At 38.1% G+C, this 20,416-nt stretch overlaps 1 protein-coding gene across 1 annotated transcript in view; it reads left to right on the forward strand.

The window, feature by feature from the left end:
* GRAMD4 (GRAM domain containing 4) overlaps positions 1-20,416 on the forward strand; it is a 93,093-nt gene that overhangs the window by 58,686 nt on the left and 13,991 nt on the right. The window contains exons 4-13 of the mRNA XM_083365739.1: positions 3,293-3,413; positions 7,464-7,522; positions 9,925-10,057; positions 10,790-10,815; positions 11,563-11,654; positions 13,413-13,504; positions 16,178-16,226; positions 18,180-18,251; positions 18,697-18,740; positions 18,850-18,959. Coding sequence (XP_083221865.1) covers positions 3,293-3,413; positions 7,464-7,522; positions 9,925-10,057; positions 10,790-10,815; positions 11,563-11,654; positions 13,413-13,504; positions 16,178-16,226; positions 18,180-18,251; positions 18,697-18,740; positions 18,850-18,959 — 798 coding nt within the window. The remainder of the gene's footprint in view (positions 1-3,292; positions 3,414-7,463; positions 7,523-9,924; positions 10,058-10,789; positions 10,816-11,562; positions 11,655-13,412; positions 13,505-16,177; positions 16,227-18,179; positions 18,252-18,696; positions 18,741-18,849; positions 18,960-20,416) is intronic.

Genomic DNA, 20,416 nt, shown 5'->3' on the forward strand with positions numbered 1-20,416 from the left:
TTAAATCAAATATAGGCAAACTATCCATGTGATGGTCTTAGTTTCTGGTTTTCATACCTGTTTTAATCATTAAGACATCAGTCAGTTTCTTTTGTATGTCCAGTATAACATCTTTTTCCATGTCATTCTTGTAGCCATTTATAAATCCACTTTCAACTCAGTCTCAACTCTGGCAGGTAAAATTTGTTCCCTTTCCATAACATCTTTTAGACCCAATTCCTCCAAAGATAAAGTTGTCTCTGTTGACACTATTAATTTATAGGTCCATTTTTCAAAAATATGCTTCGCTATGTCCAGTGTTAGAACACTTTATATATTTGCCCTTTGCCTTCATGTTCTTTTAATGACCTTTTTAGAATTGTTTGCTCAGCTACTAAGCTTATAAACGCAGGTGGTAAATGGCAAAAACCAGTTCAGGCTATTTCTGAATCATCCCAGGCGTGTATTAGTTCTAAGATCTTTATTCTGATGCCATACTGTCATTTGAAACTCTGGGCAAGCAACATTTTTTTATATAGAGAGAAGGAAATAAAAGACATTAGAGTTGTTTATGCACTGCAATTGTGTTTTTTAAATAGATTTTATTTATCTGTTCCACTTGCTAGTGTAAACCCAATAATTCTGGAATACATCCTATAGATGTATCCTTTATTGTTAGCTCTAGGTCAGGCTTTCTTGATCTAATATTAGCTATTGTTTTCTTATGAAATCAGAAGTTATCAATTGCACATAAAATGTGTTGTTGTTGTTGTTAGTTGCGAAGTCGTGTCCAACCCATCACGACTCCATGGACAATGTTCCTCCAGGTCTTCCTGTCCTCTACCATCTTCTGGAGTCCATTGAAACTCACACCTACTGCTTCAGTGACTCCATCCAGCTACCTCATTCTCTGTCGTCCCCTGCTTTTCTTGCCAGCATTAGGTTCTTCTTCAGTGAGTCCTTCCTTCTCATTAGGTGGCCAAAGTATTTGAGTTTCAACTTCAGGATCTGGCCTTCTAAAGAGCAGTCAGGGTTGATCTCCTCTAGGACTGACCGGTTTGATCGCCTTGCAATCTAAGGGACTCTTAGGAGTCTTTTCCAGCACCATAGTTCAAAGGCTTCAATTCTTTGGTGCTCAGCCTTTCTTATGGTCCAACTTTCACAGCCATACATTGCAACTGGGAAGACCATAGCCGTGACTATACGCAGTTTTATTGGCAGGGTGATATCTCTGCTTTTTAGTGTGCTGTCTAGATTTGCCATGGCTTTCCTCCCCAGGAGCAAGTGTCTTTTACTTTCTTGGCTGCAGTCCCCGTCTGCGGTGACCTTGGAGCCCAGGAAAATAAAATCTGTCACTACCTCCATTTCTTCCCCATCTATTTGACAGGAATTGAGAGGGCCGGATGCCATCATCTTGGTTTTCTTAATGTTTAGTTTCAACCCAACTTTTGCACTCTCCTTCTTCACTCGTAACAAGAGGCTCGTTAGTTCCTCTTCACTTTCTGCCATTAGAGTGGTATCATCTGCATATCTTACATAAAATGTATCATATTCCTAATCTGTGATACTGGGATAAACCATTCTGCCTGGAGTCTTTTCTTTAATATTAATATTACAAGGGCCTGAATATCTGGGGGACTATCTGTCTTCCATAGTGTCCACCCATCCTGTATGATCCAACAGAATTGGCACACTCATGATCCCATTCCTTAAACAATTTTTATTTGATGAGACTCCCAGAGGGAGCCTTCTCTGTTATAGCACCAGTCCTGTGGAACAATATTCATATTGCCGTAGGTGAGGTGGCCTTTCAAATTTGGTAAATGCCTAAATATTGCATGATGGTAATGACATTTTCCCAGGTTTTAAGGCTGGCAACCCAGGTTAAAAGAACAATAGTTGGTGCCATTTGGCACAAAAATAATTGCTACTTTGACTTCTGCATACAGCCAGCCAGCAGTTAAAAGCTGAATAGAGTGAATTAGCTTATTGATGTTATGTGTAGTGTCTTCAGTGTTAACCAAGTTTTAGGAGTGTAAGAGCTGTATTCCTATTCATGGAACTTCAAGTTATCTGTTTCATTCAGATCACAGTATTTTTTACCCTCTGTTGTAAAATAGGGAGCCACCATTAAGAATTGGATATAATAGTTTAACAGTACTAGTGTCTCTGACCTGATGCATAGTTTCAGCATTTGCTTCGGTCTCCCTATGAATGGAGTTTTTAATACCTCTCACGCAACATTGACTATTGTGATTGGCAACGATAATCCAGAATATTACATAGATCCACTTCCTGTTACTTCTTCATTCATTGATTCATTCATTTTTTTAAGAGGGCAGAGACTAATCCTTCTAGAAGCAAAGCAAGTAATTTAACCCTGAACTGTGGGTTTCCTTAAGATAACAAGAATCACCCAAGAATTGGTTCTGTTGTTAAAATGACAACCTGGGTGCAGTTTTACTCATGTTGTAATCCATGTACTGGAATTGCTGCAGAATATGGGTAGGTGATATAGATTATGTAGCAATGCATGCAAAGCAATGTTGTCTGTATGACAAACAATAATTTTGTTCTCCTGATATAGATGCCTAATAATAGAGTTGTGAAGTCCAGAGTTTCACCCTTTTCCTGAATGCATTGTGTGACAGTATTCATTTTTAAATCAATGATTCATGTAAAGGACGATTCTATCCCTATTAGTTGAAAGAGCAGGGGTTTGGCTCTTACATAGGACCTTTTTTTCAAAAAAAAAATCCCATTTATATCCCGCCCTTCTCCGAAGACTCAGGGCGGCTTACAATCTAAAGCACAAATCAATGTGCTTAATAGCCTTCATTCTATGTATATGCCTGCTTATTAGGGCTTTCGCCCCCCCCCCCAAGCGGCATTATTACAAAGTCAGCTTATTGCCCCCAACAATCTGAGTCCTCATTTTACCTACCTCGGAAGGATGGAAGGCTGAGTCAACCTTGAGCCTGGTGGGACTCGAACCTGCACTAATTGCAGGCAGCTGGTGTTACTTAAGGAGGCATTAGCCCACTGCTCCACCAAGGCTCTTTCAATGACTATCTTCAATAGTCGCAAAGGAACTTATGCCAGAATGTTGAAGATCCACAGGTGAGGATTCCTGATTGTGTGATATATTTTGTTAAGATATATTGTGATTTTTATAAAAACAAAAACTTTTAACTACTCATGGGAGAATTGTAAGCTGCCTAGTATCTGATAGTTTGGAGTGGCACAAAACCTTCGAAAGTAAGTCTATAACGAAAACATAATACCTGAATTATTTTTCTCCCCTTTTTAACAGAGGAGGAGCTAAGAAAGCTCAGAGAAGAAACCAACGCTGAAACACTTAAACAGGAGTTAGAAAAAGAACGCTTGAGGAGGACAGAACTGGAACAAAAAGTCAATGAAATTCTGAAAGCAAGGTAAGAAGAGATCTGTCTGCAAGGTAGAACGTAATTTGAGTTTTAAAAGAGAAACATCTATTCCCGAAGGCAATGAGTACATGTTTGTATCTACCCCTGCTATTTTTATATGTTGCTTTGTAAGATGTTTCATTTCAAAAAGTGGGATATGAATGCAAGAAAATTGTCTTCTCTAACCTCCATTTTTTCCCTTCTCACCCTATCTTCTTTCTACCATGAAAATATGGAAAAGAAATACAAAATAGTACAATAGCATGAATTTTAGCGGCTTTTCTATGAGTATGCATAAGGATTGCAATAAAATAGCATCTGCTTCTGTGGGGGCATTTTGCCAAGTGTCTAAATGATTTGAAATGGTCTGATCATCCATTTGTCTGGTATAAATTACATTCTGTCACTACTTGTAGTTTACAAGCTGTGAGCAAGTTTTATCACCTAACAGAACTATAATTAATGCTAGCAGTGCCTTTTTTTGGCAAATTGGGGGCTGTAATTGAGTTCGTTATTTCCTATATGACCACACTTATTATGTAGTTCTCAGTGGAACTAAATCTACCTAGAGGGAAGCATGCAGTGGGGTATCTGACGGTTCTTTCTTGGGCCCAGTGCTCTTCAACATCATAAATGATTTAGATGAGGGAATAGAGAGAGAACTCCTCAGATTTGCAGACAACACCAAGCTGGAGGGAATTGCCAACACTTTAGAAGATAATGACAGTGACTAGCAGATAGTGACAGCGATGATGTTACCTAGTTTGGGTAATGAAACATCTGCAAGAAAACCAGGAAGCTCAGAATGTACCATGAAACCCTCATTTCAACCCTGAGCTACAAATATTCTCCTTTATTGGTATCAAAGAATATCAAGCTCCATTAGTCTTCCCTAATTAGATGTGTTCTGGCTGGGTTTGATGGAAGTTGTAGTCCACTGCTTCTTGATTACTAATCTCTGTCTCTTATCATAAACGTGAACCACAGAAACTTAATAAAATATTTTTAAATTAGACTGATGACTACAAGAAAGAAAGCTTAGATGTATTCAACTGACTCGGTTAGTGGAAGTGAATACGGCAAGATTATGTGCAACCCTAATTTGTACTCTTAATTACAAAGACACACACCTGTTAATGCTGTACTAGTATTTTAATGATTTATTCCAAAAGAATGATGAGACACGTGCTTTGAACAAGTTCTCCTTTCACCATTGTTGTATGGATATGGAGTATGTGTGGATTCCCTCTCTCTTCCTAGGCCAGGGGTAGGCAACCTTGGCTCTTTTATGACTCATGGACTTCAACTCCCAGAATTCCTGAGCCAGCTGGCTCAGGAATTCTGGGAGTTGAAGTCCATGAGTCATAAAAGAGCCGAGGTTGCCTACCCCTGGCCTAGGCAATGTTACTGGCTCAGTACAGGAGGAAAGAGAACGAGGATCAATTCCTAGCACTTTCCTACTCAGCTATTAGAGAACAGGAGATAATTTTACTTGTTTTCAATATATATTTCAACTCTTGTAGCTCAAAATTTGCCTTTAGAAGGGTTTAAATGCTGAAGTACTTTTGGAACCTGTAATAGACATGAATAAACCCATACGTATAAACCCATATGTATATTTCCTGCCTGAGCAAGGATTTAGAGTAGAAGACCATCAAGGTTCCTTCCAACTCTGTTATTCTGTTAAACTCTGAATAGACAATCTGGTATCCTGAAATGTTTTAGATATCTGCTTCTGTTGTGAGTACATTCCAAAACATTTGGGATAGACTGGGCATCCTCAAAGTATAAACTTAGCATTGCTTATTGTGAAGGAGAGCAATATTAGAGAGTAATATATGTTATTTCAAACCCTGTGGGGCACTTTCAAGGTGCTCAGGAACACTATTGGCTAGATGTCATGTTTAATTTTTGCATTACACATGCTAGCTGTAGAAATAAAAAAAAAGTTTGTTAATTCTTTGGCATTCAGTCCTGGATATTTCTGAGGTGAAGATGGATTTGGGAATGTAAACCTATACTTTGCTGCTGTGTAAAATTGTATGGCATGAGCCATTCATGGCCAGTTGCATGCTATTCTAATTGCAGTGTGCCAAAACACAAATTAACGATATTGCCACCAATAACTTTATAGAAATCGGTTACAAGAAAATAAGATGTTAAAGCAGATATAATATCATTCTACAAGAGTTATCTTGTCTAGAATTACTTTGATATCATACGGTATATGTTCTTGGCTAGGCAGGGCTACTCATAAGGTACTTCTGTTCATATATTTTAATATCATTAATCATTAATGCAATCAAGTATCTTTTCGTGAGTGCCTCCCTGATTAAAACCTCCACTTCTATGCATGATTTCAAAGAAGATGGTATCCCATTACAGGCATGCTGCAATCACTCAAATGCTTATTTGAAGAGGGTGGGATAATTACTTTTTGCATATTGCATCTTTCCAGGGCAAACCTGCAAAGACTAGTACACAACTGTATCATGAATTTTAAGAGACAAACGCTGGAGGTGTCTTTCTTTCTTTCTTTCTTTCTTTCTTTCTTTCTTTCTTTCTTTCTTTCTTTCTTTCTTTCTTTCTTTCTTTTCATTCAATGTATATAGATGCCCATCTTGATACAATGACTCTGCGTGACAATAAGATATATGAAATATATAAAGCAGCAAACAAAAACCAACCAATGTACAAAATTTATACTGACCAACAAAGTAAAAACCCTATCTAGAAAACAGGTTCCAACTACCTCCTTATCCACCTGCCTGATTCTTTGGGTTAATTTTGTAAATCCAGCTAATTCAGGGCCAGTCTAATCTCAATGGGTTAAAAAAAAAATCCCACCTCCCCTTTGAAGGTTCAGTAATAATGACATCCTTTAATTAATACAGGGGTCTTCAAACTAGGCCCTTTTATGATTTGTGGACTTCAATTCCCAGAATTCCTCAGCCAGGCATGCTGGCTGAGGAATTCTGGGAGTTGAAGTCTACAAGTCATAAAAGGGCCAAGTTTGAAGACCCCTGAATTAATGGGACCCGCAGCATGCATCTCCTTGCCAGACCTAATGGGTTGGGAGGAATCAGCTGCGAGAGGTGGTGCTGAAAATAAGCCAGCATCATGCTAAGAAGGGTTTTATGTGTGACAACCAGCGCTTTGAATTGCACCCAGAAGTATATTTGGATATGGCGCTGCTTGCAGAGCAGTGGTATAACACAAATACATTGAGATGCACTGCCCATAACTGGCTGCATGTAATATTGTATTCTGGATCAGTTGGAGCTTCCAGATGTTCTTCAAGAGCAGCCCCATATAGAGGACATTGCAATAATCCATTCAGAAGGTGAACAAGGCGTGAATGGTCCTGAGGAGCCTGGTGCCTTAGATGCACCTGAGCAGTTTAGTCTTTCACAATTTCAGAATAAAGAATTAAATTTAGACAAGCAAACTAGTGAGGTGGTTCCATTAGTATTGAAGTCCATTCATCTATTATTCTTTGTTTTAAGTCTGTTCTTACAGTATTTACATTTTTAAAAATAATTATTAACTATAATGATTTTAGATCGCTATTGTTTTAGTTTTGTTGTACGCTGCCCGGAATCACTGAGGTACATAAATTAGATATATAAATACATTTTCAAAATAAAATAAATGTCATTATGGTACTTGTGATAGGTGGTAAATCTAGAGATTGTTGAAAAGAGGCGTTCACAACAGAAGAGCATAAACCAGGGGTCTTCAAACTTGGCAACTTTAAGACTTGTGGACTTCAACTCCCAGAATTCCTCAGCCAGCCAGTCTTAAAAATTGCCAAGTTTGAAGACCCCTGGCATAAACGAAGCAGCTCCCTCAAATTAGAAAGCAGCCATTGCCTTAAAAACCTTACAGAGCTGCTTTAAAAATTGTCCCAACTTGGCTGTTCAAAGCAGCTGCTTTGATTTATCTTTCTCGTGGAAATTCTAAGATAAGAAATCCTCTCTCTGTTCCTTTGAAACATCGACATTTTGTGTTGTTCAATGAATGTATTCTAAACTGCACTTGTTTTGTAATTTGTTTTAGAGCAGCAGACGAATCGCCTCCATCTACTCAGCAGCCACCCAAACCACAGAATGGAACAGGTATATCTGGCTCCTTACTAAAATTGTTCATGATTACAGAAAGGCTTTACTTTAATTGTAGGAGTGTGGAAGAGCAACAAAATCGACAATGCCCCTGTTTACTAGTAGAGTTTTATAAATGAAACATTTAGCAGAATGTGTATCTCTCTGTCTTAACACATTCTGTTGTGTAGAAATTGCATCTCTTTCTACATTGAAAGTGAATAAAAATTAAAGCTGGCTTTTAAAAAATAATAATCTAAATTTGACTTTTTAAATTTAAATTTGATTTAAGAGCATTGGTGGCTCAGTGGTTAGAATGCAGTACTGCAGGCTAACTCACTGTTCACTCTCTAGGACAGGGGTAGGCAACCTCGGCTCTTTTATGACTCATGGACTTCAACTCCCAGAATTCATAGCTGACTCAGGAATTCTGGGAGTTGAAGTCCATGAGTCATAAAAGAGCCGAGGTTGCCTACCCCTGCTCTAGGAGTTTGATTCTGACTGGCTCAAGGTTGACTCAGGTCGGTAAAATGAGGACCCGGAATGTTGGGGGCAATATGCCAACTCTGTAAACCACTTAGAGAGGGCTTTAAAGCACTATGAAGCGGTATATACAGGGAGTGCAGAATTATTAGGCAAGTTGTATTTTTGAGGATTAATTTTATTATTGAACAACAACCATGTTCTCAATGAACCCAAAAAACTCATTAATATCAAAGCTGAATATTTTTGGAAGTAGTTTTTAGTTTGTTTTTAGTTATAGCTATTTTAGGGGGATATCTGTGTGTGCAGGTGACTATTACTGTGCATAATTATTAGGCAACTTAACAAAAAACAAATATATACCCATTTCAATTATTTATTTTTACCAGTGAAACCAATATAACATCTCAACATTCACAAATATACATTTCTGACATTCAAAAACATAACAAAAACAAATCAGTGACCAATATAGCCACCTTTCTTTGCAAGGACACTCAAAAGCCTGCCATCCATGGATTCTGTCAGTGTTTTGATCTGTTCACCATCAACATTGCGTGCAGCAGCAACCACAGCCTCCCAGACACTGTTCAGAGAGGTGTACTGTTTTCCCTCCTTGTAAATCTCACATTTGATGATGGACCACAGGTTCTCAATGGGGTTCAGATCAGGTGAACAAGGAGGCCATGTCATTAGATTTCCTTCTTTTATACCCTTTCTTGCCAGCCACGCTGTGGAGTACTTGGACGCGTGTGATGGAGCATTGGCCTGCATGAAAATCATGTTTTTCTTGAAGGATGCAGACTTCTTCCTGTGCCACTGCTTGAAGAAGGTGTCTTCCAGAAACTGGCAGTAGGACTGGGAGTTGAGCTTGACTCCATCCTCAACCCGAAAAGGCCCCACAAGCTCATCTTTGATGATTCCAGCCCAAACCAGTACTCCACCTCCACCTTGCTGGCGTCTGAGTCGGACTGGAGCTCTCTGCCCTTTACCAATCCAGCCACGGGCCCATCCATCTGGCCCATCAAGACTCACTCTCATTTCATCAGTCCATAAAACCTTAGAAAAATCAGTCTTGAGATATTTCTTGGCCCAGTCTTGACGTTTCAGCTTGTGTGTCTTGTTCAGTGGTGGTCGTCTTTCAGCCTTTCTTACCTTGGCCATGTCTCTGAGTATTGCACACCTTGTGCTTTTGGGCACTCCAGTGATGTTGCAGCTCTGAAATATGGCCAAACTGGTGGCAAGTGGCATCTTGGCAGCTGCACGCTTGACTTTTCTCAGTTCATGGGCAGTTATTTTGCGCCTTGGTTTCTCCACACGCTTCTTGCGACCCTGTTGACTATTTTGAATGAAACGCTTGATTGTTCGATGATCACGCTTCAGAAGCTTTGCAATTTTAAGAGTGCTGCATCCCTCTGCAAGATATCTCACTATTTTTGACTTTTCTGAGCCTGTCAAGTCCTTCTTTTGACCCATTTTGCCAAAGGAAAGGAAGTTGCCTAATAATTATGCACACCTGATACAGGGTGTTGATGTCATTAGACCACACCCCTTCTCATTACAGAGATGCACATCACCTAATATGCTTAATTGGTAGTAGGCTTTCGAGCCTATACAGCTTGGAGTAAGACAACATGCATAAAGAGGATGATGTGGTCAAAATACTCATTTGCCTAATAATTCTGCACTCCCTGTAAGTGTAAGTGCCAGAACTCACACATGTCATACAACCCGCCTTGCCTACCCTACAAGGTTCCATCCAAAAAAGGTGCCGAAACTCCGTTCTGAGTGTTCTATGTCAAAAAAAAAGCCCTGGTATTAATTATCCTGCCAACTAAGTATTTCTGGTTATGCTTCAGAGTAATTGCTTCTGTCAGTACTTTTGAACTGATTGTTTTGGAAGTCACTTAGAAATGCGATGTGTTTTTGATTATTAGATAAACGCAGCCACATGGTGTGTTCAAGAGTTCAGAAGTGGATTTATGATAAATTTGGAGAATATATTGAAGATTTTAGATTTCAGCCAGAAGAAAACACAGTGGAAACCGAAGAGCCGCTTAGTGCTAGACGGTAAATTATATTGGAAGGCTATTTCATTATGTAAAAACAATAAATATAAAAGTCCCTGGACTCAATGTACATAGGTAACAAACACCATAGCGTTAATTAAAGTCTTCTTCATACTATCATCATTTGATATTGGATAATATTCTATATTTTATATCTTATAGTTCTTAATTGTTACTTTTATATTTGATTTATACTGAAAAGGAATTTTAAAACTACTAATTTTTGTCAAACGTATTTCTCTCTGTTTCTCACTCATTTGCGTATGTGTCTTTGTATTTCTGTAATTAGCAACAGTACTGTATGTATTACTGTTCCATATTTTTATTCTAACTCCGAGCTTCCAAAGATTTTTTATCTTAGTGGGGGCGCAGTGGTTAGAATGCAGTATCGCAGGCTAATTCTGCTGATTGCCAACTGCCAACAACTGGCAGTTTGATTCTAACCAGCTCAAGGTTGACTCAGCCTTCCATCCTTCCGAGGTCGGTAAAATGAGGACCCAGATTGTTGGAGGCAATAGGCTGACTCCATAAACCACTTACAGAGGGCTGTAAAGCACCGTGAAGCAGTATACAAGTCAAAGAGCTAATGCTAGTGCTAAAGACAACTCTAAAATGAATGTATTAATGCATATCATTGTAGAATCAAGTCTGCATTAGATGTACTAATAGGAAACAGAAATGCATTACGTAGTTTTTAAAAGGGCTTCTCTAAATATTTTTTCTTTACTTTCAGGCTAACAGAAAATATGAGAAGATTAAGTAAGTAATGAACCATGTTTATATTGTTTATATATCTGTAATGGGCTGACATATCAAATGCAGATGAGTAACATTTCAGTAGATTTTTTTCATTTTGAGTGGGAGAATGGAAATTGGCCAGGCCTGGTATATGCAATGCAAGCAAGTGATAGATTGGTACGTTCTGTTGCTGTCTCCTATACTAAGAGAGGCAATGTAGCATAGTGGCTTAGGATTATTAGCAGGGAAAGCCAGGTTTTAGGCTACCAAGTTTTAGAGTTTGGGCTAGTATTCTGTCTCTGAATTTGTTTACCTGACGAGTTTTTACAGGGGAAAATATGGAGAACTATGTATGCCACAGAACAAGCAATTTACATGTGTGAAGTGGATCATAACAAGAGCAAAGCCCCTTTATTATTTCTCTTTTTTCATTGGAGACTGTTTTGTACTAGTTTGTGGTTTAGTAAATCAAGTGATATAAATCAGTTGATTATTCAGCTCCTAGTATCTGGACTTTCCAAAAATAACAGATAGCTTTGCTTAAATACGAAGTAAGAGAAGATTGTGGATAAAAAGATTATACAAATGGGTGCCTATGGATTATCTGTAAAAATATTCTGAATAATGCTTGAATTGTTTTTGTTTTTTTAAAAAAATAACTGTCTCTACTTTTAGTCTTTGTATGTTTTCATGTGCCATTTTGAATTGTACCTGTAAACCACATCCCTAAGTCGTTAAAGTTATATCTATATTTTCTGTTCTGCCTAGAGAGAGGTGCCAAACCTGTTACAAATTTTGTGAAGAATCTTTCTGCCTTATCGGACTGGTTTTCTGTCTACACTTCTGCTATTGCCTTTATTGTAAGTTGTTCTTTCTTAGTTGAGCAACACACAATTTGACTAACAGAATAATATTCTGCTATTTAAATTCTGTTGTAGAAAAGAGAATGATAAAAATCATTAACAATTCAATCAATATTTGCAATTGTTCATGATTTCTTTGAAAATGTGGCTTCGTATCAATCTGATCTGCTACATTCAGTGCATTGAGGTACTCCTTAACTTACTGTAATTGAGCCCAAAATTACAGGTACAAGTCATTGCGATTATAAATTGAGGCATTATGTGACTGGGCCCAATTTTTTGTTATTTTTTGTGGTTGTTAAGCAAATGCCATGGCCATTAAGCAAACATGGCAGTTGTTAAGCAAATCCATTTTACCCAATGGGCATTTCTTTTTTACCAGAAACTGGAAGTAAATGCCAGAAACTTGCAAAAATGTCGAGAATTGTCACATGACCAAGGGACACTGCAAACAGCCATAAGAGTGTGCCAATTGCCAGGTGCCCCAAATGGAATCATGTGACTGCAGGGAGGGGGGGGGGTTTAATCCATATCTTCAAAATCAGTCATAAGTAGCTTTGGGGGAGGGTTCATCGTAACTTTGAATGGTTGCTAAGTCGAGAATTTTAACTGGAAAGCTGAGACATCTGCAGGGCAGTTAAAAAAAATAAAGCTGAGGGATGTTTGGTATTTTCACCAGTGGGTAATATTTCTTTATAGAATACAGGTAGTCCTTGATTTATGACCACAATTGACCCCAAAATTTATGTTGCTAAGTGAGACATTTGTTAAGTGAGTTTTGCCCCATTTTATGACTTTTCCCCCCACAGTTGTTAAGTGAATCATCGCAGTTGTTAAGCTAGTAACCTAGTTGTTAAATGAATCTGGCTTCCCCATTGACATTGCTTGTCAGAAGGTTGCAAAAGGTGATCACATGACCTTGGGACACTGCAACCGTCATAAATATGAACCAGTTGCCAAGCATCCAAATTTTTATCATGTGACCATGGGGATGCTACAATGGTCGAAAGTGTGAAAAATGGTCATAAGTTACTCTTTTCAGTGCCGTTGTAACTTTGAACAAAACAAACTGTTGTAAGTTAGGGTTACGGTTAGGGTATTATTTCTCAGTTGCCTTAATCATTCCAAACAAAAGAGGATTTAATATATCTTTAAGAAGTGACACTTAAAAGAAAATCTTAAAATTGGCTAAGTATTGCCTCTGTTATGAGAGGTTTTACACCATCTGAGTCATGTTCAATGAGATGGGTCACTATAAATTTGTTTAGCTAACAAACAATCAAACAAATATTGTATATTTCTTTTTAATTTAAAGAAAACTGCATCCATGCTTGCCATGAGCTTCTGAACAAAGACTGGATAGAAATTTAAGAAATACATGACATTAGGAATGCTTTGCTTTTAAATTTACATAATGGAAATAATATGATTAATATCTAATTCAAGGTATGTAGGATTGCAATGAAAGTTTCCTATCCATTGCCTGAAGACCTGGCTCTTTGAGCTCTCTGGCCCAGGCTGAGGATTAATTTATTTTAACTGGGGTTTTATTTGCACAGGGTTAAGTTTAATCTTTTTTAAACTGGTTTTAACTTTTGTATTGTTGGTTTTTAATTCCCTGTAAACCGCCCTGAGTCCTCAGGGAAAGGGCGTATATAAATGTAATAATAAATAAATAATAAATAAATAAATAAAATGTTTTAACATAATAATTGCATGTTCACATATGTAGTTTATTTGTTCTTTTATTTGCAGATCTACATGAATGCTGTATGGCATGGCTGGGCCATTCCTATGTTCTTATTTTTAGCAATTTTGAGGTTGTCCCTAAATTACCTCATAGCCAGGTAGTCACTTTTCAATATGTTGTCAATAATATGTATGCCTCTAACAGTATGTACTGTTAGAACTTATGCAATTTAAAATGGTGTATGAGCTTGTCTAAATAAATAAATAAATTATATTTATTTTGTCTTCCTATTTAATGCACTTAATTTTAAAATTAGTTACAAAATAGGAAATTCCAGTCTTTGGTGCTCTTGTGCTTTCAAAATTAGGGCTGTGTAAAAATTTTGTACTGCCCATGGAAGTATTCGGTTTCTAGCTTTTTAATTGTCTCAGCGAATGGCAGCACCTGGCGAACGGTCTAGGATAATTTGCCTCGGCCATCTCATCCCGGTCATCTCACCACGTCCAACTCGCCTGGACCATCTCGCTGCTGCCAAACTGGCATGGCCATTTTGCCGCAGCCAATTCGCCACAGGACAATTCCACATGGGATAACTCAATGTGATAAATGTTATCTGCTACTATTTCTTCACTATTATTTCCATTTTTGTCAATGAAAATAATGTCAAAAGAACAGTGGCAGATAACATTTACTGAGTTGAGTTATTCTGTGTGGAATTGTCCCTCGGTGAGTTGTCTGAAGCGAGTTGCCCGCGGCTAGCTGTCCTGTTCTGCCTGGCCAACCACATCTGTGCAGGGAAGCTAAACAGAGTTGGCCTTAATTCTTATGTGGCTGAGAGACCACCAAGGAAATTCTAGGGTTTTTTGCCTAAATTGGGGAGATGAGAAACTCCTAGGATGAAGGTGGGAGTAAGCTATTACCATCTTGTTGAGCTTCAGGATTTAGTGACTATGATCTAGGGCAGGGGTCTTCAACCTTGGCAACTTTAAGACTTATGGACTTCAACTCCCAGAACTCTGGCTGGGGAATTCTGGGAGTTGAAGTCCACAAGTCTTAAAGTTGCCAAGGTTGGGGACCCCTGATCTAGGGACCAAAATTCCTGATGTTTCTCCAGAAACCATGGTTGGCATAATCGGAAGCAAGGTGTTCTGCTATACAAACTACAGGCAACTGAGCAGGACTGACTGGGCTTCTGTATTTATTATAACTGGGTGTCCTGAATGCTGAATTACATTTAACCAACCTGGTTTCCAATTGTTTCACATTGGTGAGAGCTAGTCTTCCAATCTGTTGCCAACCAAACCGCTCAGATGTCCCATCTAGTTACTGAAGTATTGACTAAAGGAAAAGATCTTCTTTCAGGGGCCGTTCAGAAACTCAGGAACTCCCAACCTATCACTATTAGAGAGATTAAATAAATTGGTTTTGATCTTGGCTTTCCTCCAGGATTTTACTTCTACTCTAGTACGACAACTGTAATGCACTGTGCATACTTATCATCACATTTCGATTATCCTTGCAAACAAAATTTGATTTCTGTTTCACCCTCTGTGTTATGTTTAAATGGAAAGGAGACAAATTGGTTCAATTGCCTTTCAGATGTTTGGGGAATATGAAATTCAGCACAATTGTAGCTTCTTTACAAATTACAATAGAAGGAGAAAGTAAACAACAAACCACAGAATTTGAATTGTGGCTGTGTTAGCAAATCCTTTCCCAACCTTTCTTCATCACATTTTCATGCGCCAAATTTATTTCTAATATTATTATTACTTCTACTCACTGTTCCTGCATTTCTTGTAATGGAATAGCTTAAACTTGTTCAAGGACGCCTGACGCAGGAGGCAGTCAATCAGGAGTAAACAGAGGAAGGCAATGGGGCACCTCGGAAGGAGGCAGAGAGAAGCCACGCCCTGAACTGTTTAAAAGGGGAATGTGTGGGAAGGCTGGTTTGCTGAAGGCAACCGTTTGAATAGCTCCTGTTTCATGGTTCGTGTTTGCTCTGTTTGCTCTGTTTTATGTTAATAAATTTGGCAGGCTTAGTTCCAGCCTCTTGCCGTTTTGTAAAAGGGGTTGTCCCTGCCTTTTCTGCAGGGTACAGAACAAAACTGGTACAGAACAAAACTGGTAGGCTGGTACAGAACAAAACTCAGTCAGCAAGTGTGTTCCATTGAGTTGTACATAGTCTGTTCAGATTCATTGTTTGCAGCATTGCCTATCAAGGTCTTTATAGCAAAGAGCCACACATTGACAATAGCTAAGGTGAGAAGTCATTGCTGCAATCAGGAACTGATTGCCAGATTCATGTGGCTTTCCAGAAAAAGATAAAAATTTGAAATATGGCCCCATTTTCACTTGTATTTATAGAGATCCTTTTACACAAGAAATGTATAGGGGGAGTTCCAATTTCATGTTTTTGGGAAAGTTGAAATATAAATACTTATTTACTATATTTTTACAGTGTGATGGAATTGATGATAATTAGCAGGATGATAAACCCTGATTGCGTTGCCTAATAAAGTAATCTACATAGAATCATTACTTTACGTGCAAGAACACTGTGGTAATAGCTTAAATTATTTCTTTTATTTCTTTTTTTAAAAAAGAATTTTATTAATTATTTGATCTACCGTAATCTATTGAACATTCAGAGCTACAAGATCCCCTTAAGATGGATGTCAGCACTGTATTAAAGAAAGTTTTTAAATTTTGAAAAGATATATTCTGTTGCCTTCACGGGTTGCTTTTTAAAAGGATCTCTTCTATTTCATTGTTATGAAGCCACATGGAAAACCTGTGTTCCTGTTTAATGCAAATGCCTTTTTTTTAGAGGGTGGAGAATCCAGTGGAGCATTGTGCCTGAAGTTTCTGAGCCTATTGTAAGTCCAAATGATGTTGAGATCACTATTGAAATGTTTATATGAATGTTTTGATACATTTCAAATTTACACAGGTAGCCCTCAAGTTACAATCACATTTGGGACCAGAATTTCCACTGCTAAGCAAAGCAGCTGTTCAGTGAGTTGTGCCCAGTTTTATGACCTTTTTTCCATGTTTGTTAAGTCATTGCAGTTGTTAAATGAAGCATGTCATTAAACACATCCCACTTCCCCTCTAGACTTTCCTTGTTGGGAGTCAGCTGTAAAGGTCACAAAAGATGATCACATGATCCCAGGACGTGTTGTAAACATATGCCAGTTGCCAAGCAACCAGATTTTAATCACATGACCATGGGGAAGGCTGCTATGGTTGTAATAGCAATAGCACTTAGAGTTATATACTGCTCTACAGTGCTTCATGGCCCTCTTTAAGCAGTTTACAGAGTTAGCATATTTCCCCCAACAATCTTAGGGTCCTCATTCTACCGACCTTGGAAGGATGGAAGGCTGAGTCAACCATGAACTGGTCAGGATCAAACTCCTGGCAGTGGGCAGAGTTAGCCTGCAATATTGCCTTTTAACCATTGTACCACCACAGTTCATAAGTGTGAGGACTGGTTCTAAGTCACTTTTCCCAGTGCTGTTATAACTTCAAGTGATCACTAAACATTTTGAGTGTAAGTTGAGGACTACCTGTACTATCTATTAGGCATTTTATACTCTTGATTATTTTAATCAACTCAACTTTAATCATATTGTGACTTCATTTGCTGTCCAACATTTCTGTTATTTTAAAAAAATATTAAATAAAAGACCACGTTATATTGTTTAGTTAAAGAAGAAATGTAGAACATATAACTTATATTTTGAAGTACAGGAGTCTAATAAATATGAAATTCTGAACTATGACTTAAAATAATTTGCCCATGTCAGGGTATGTCTAGTTATTTCTTTTTGAGGGCAGCTACATCGTTGAGGTCATTTATAAAGAAGCACATTATGTTGGCCAGAACCCAGCCTACTTGTCTGCAAAAACTTTAAGAGGTTAAATACAAAATAAATGCATAGTCTGCCCTAGAAGCTTAAAAGAAATGTTAAATCTACACTATCTGTTTTAATATTTTATTATGTGGTTTATAGTAGGATGAGTTTAGTTCACCAGGCACCAAGATGTCCTTCAAATAGTGTAGTTTCAGTTGTTCCAGATAATGAATCTATTTTAACATTATGGAAAAGAGTGATCCATGTGATCATACTGGTCAGAACATCTAGCATAGGGGTGTCAAACTGCCGGCCCGCGGACCGCACACATCACGAGGAAACCGCACCCACCCTATTGCCGGCAATGGGGAAAAAATGCCGATACGTCGCATGACGTACATGACGTCACGAGTTTGACATGTCTGATCTAGCAGAAGCAATTTGGATTGGATTAAAGTCTGCAAAATATCTGAAACAATCCATCTCCAGTTCTTTTGATACTGTTTTATCTCTGCATCTGGGCTATAGATTGTGGCCCAAATTCTCCAAACTTTCTAGTGCAGACTTGGTATATGGAGCAGAGAAGTGAATGTTGTCCACCAGCAGTGTTCAGTCGAGTGATGAAAAAAATAACATTGGCTACAAACCAACATATATTTATAAAAGCCAGATCTGGTTGTCACCATAAAACATGTATTATTATGCGAATGAATAATACTTGGTAAGCCTAGGGCTCTCCCATTTCCCTGCCTTAGTGGATAGCTTTGAGGAATACATTGGATAGTTTTCTTTCTTTTTAAAACAATCATAGTTTAACAGAGACAGGCTGGCTAATTTTAAAGTGCAGTTGATGCAGCTGCTTTGTTTCAGTAAATTATAGTTAAATCATAACATTATTGGGGAGTATTTTTTTCTTTCTTTTAAGTTTACGTTTATTCGTGTTTCGATGACACGTTATATTTACTGTTTTAGGAACCTCCCAAAGAAGACTTAACTGTATCAGAAAAATTCCAGCTTGTTCTGGATGTGGCACAAAAAGCACAGGTACGAAATCTTTGGCATCTCCACTTAGAAGTTGCAGGTAGGAGTCAGAGATCTGCATGTGAAAAATGATCCCTGGAAAGTATACTCTAATGGACTAGAATGTTTATGGAAGGTAGCTGGTATTAATCACATCATTTGAGAAATGGCAGAACATAGTAAATGTATAGGGCAGGGGTAGGCAACCTTGGCTCTTTTATGACTCGTGGACTTCAACTCCCAAAATTCCTGAGCCAGCCATGCTGAGGAGAAATGGAGAGGTTTCCATGCTGAACCATGCTGGCTCAGGAATTCTGGGAGTTGAAGTCCACGAGTCATAAAAGAGCCAAGGTTGCCTACCCCTGGTATAGGGTTTGATTTAAAAAGTAAACTTTTTAAACAGCTTCTTGTTTTTCACATACACAGACATGTATTCCAATCTAATACTCCCTTCCTTTCTTGGTTACAGAATTTATTTGGGAAAATGTCAGATATACTGGAAAAAATTAAAAAGTAAGTTTCTATGTATTTCTCTTTCTAACAACATATTTTTCACCAGGTCTGAATGGTAATATCTTTAAATGCTGCGTATTTACCTTTATTTTTTGTTCTCTCTTTCCAGTTTGTTCATGTGGGTCCAGCCTGAAGTAACGCAGAAACTATATATTGCTTTATGGGCAGCTTTTATTGCATCCTGCTGTATTCCTTACAGGATAATTGGGCTTTCAATAGGTAAAACTATTATATTTTCACATTGTGTGCTTTCTTAAATGTTAGAATTCCACATCCCACTGAAAAATGAGCAGTTGGTTTGGCTTCCATCCCCGTATACAGTTTATGTTTTAACATCACACTGTCTGGAGATGGTTATTAAATTTATCTGTTCTCAACTGTCAGCAATGTCCTTTTTATTTCTCTTTATTTTTGACTTAGTTTAGCACAGGCATGTCAAACTTGCGACGTGATGTCGCACAACGTATTGGGACAGTTTTGCCATTGCTGGCAATGGGGTGGGCATGGCTTCCAGATGACGCATCTGGCCCACGGGCCGGCAGTTTGACACCCCTGGTTTAGCATATTCAAATACAGGTTGCTGAATCAGGTACAACACTAATTAATATAACAACAATAATTATTGCTTGAGTCAATGATCAATCAGATTATCAGAAATATGAAGACATTAAAGAGGCAATACTATAAATGAAATATATAGTTCTTTATCAAACTAGAGGATGTGAAGCTTATATGAGCTATTTAAAGTACAGTATATCATCTGCCCAAGGCCTAAAATCAAACAAATTATTGTTAGCATTCATAAAATAAAACATAACATAAGGAGCATAATTCCCACCCCCATTCCCAGCATAAGGAAATTGTATAGATATAATGTGTAATGCAACCATTTTAGCTATTGACAGGCCGATGTTGTTCTAGAATGATGTCTAACAAAGGAAGTGAGATGAATAACTCTTCTTCAACTGGAACATCTTGTAGGAAAACAAGGTGACATTTAAATCCTTGAAAAAATTGCAGTATAATAAGAGGTGTCTGCATCCTAAATTGCCTGGGAGTTACCAGGAAATAAATGTTCCAGGAAAGGGATCTTAAAATGTTTGTGTTCAATAAAAGTGTCAATGACAATGATAAATTAGGCATTATTTTCAAAGCCTGAAATTGTGTATTCAGCAGTAGCTATAAGCTAAATAGTTCTACTTGTAATGTTCTTAGAGGTGGTTTTCCAAATCATGATTCTTGTGGGGTTGCTCTCTTGATAGAATCCTCCCGTACATTAAGTTTAGACCAGGGGTCTTCAAACTTGGCCCTTTTATGACTTGTGGACTTCAACTCCCAGAATTCCTCAGCCAGCCAGGGCTGGCTGAGGAATTCTGGGAGTTGAAGTCCACAAGTCATAAAAGGGCCAAGTTTGAAGACCCCTGGTTTAGACACTTACAAAAGTTCTTACTTGACCATTTGTTGCAATAAAGTTTGAAACTCCTTAAAAAAAAATGGCTACTATCAACTTCGGGTGAGTCACTGTCTCTGAACCTCTTTCACTTTGCAAGCTTGTCCCAAAGGTGCTTTTTCAAGAAGCAACTGGACTTGTTTTTCTTTGAAGATGTTTCCCTTCTCATCCAAGAAGCTTCTTCAGCTCGGACTGGATGATGGGGAAATTCCTTACCCTCCAGTCA

Source organism: Vipera ursinii, assembly GCF_947247035.1.
Source record: "Vipera ursinii genome assembly, chromosome: 6".
Classification (NCBI taxonomy): Eukaryota; Metazoa; Chordata; class Lepidosauria; order Squamata; family Viperidae; genus Vipera; species Vipera ursinii.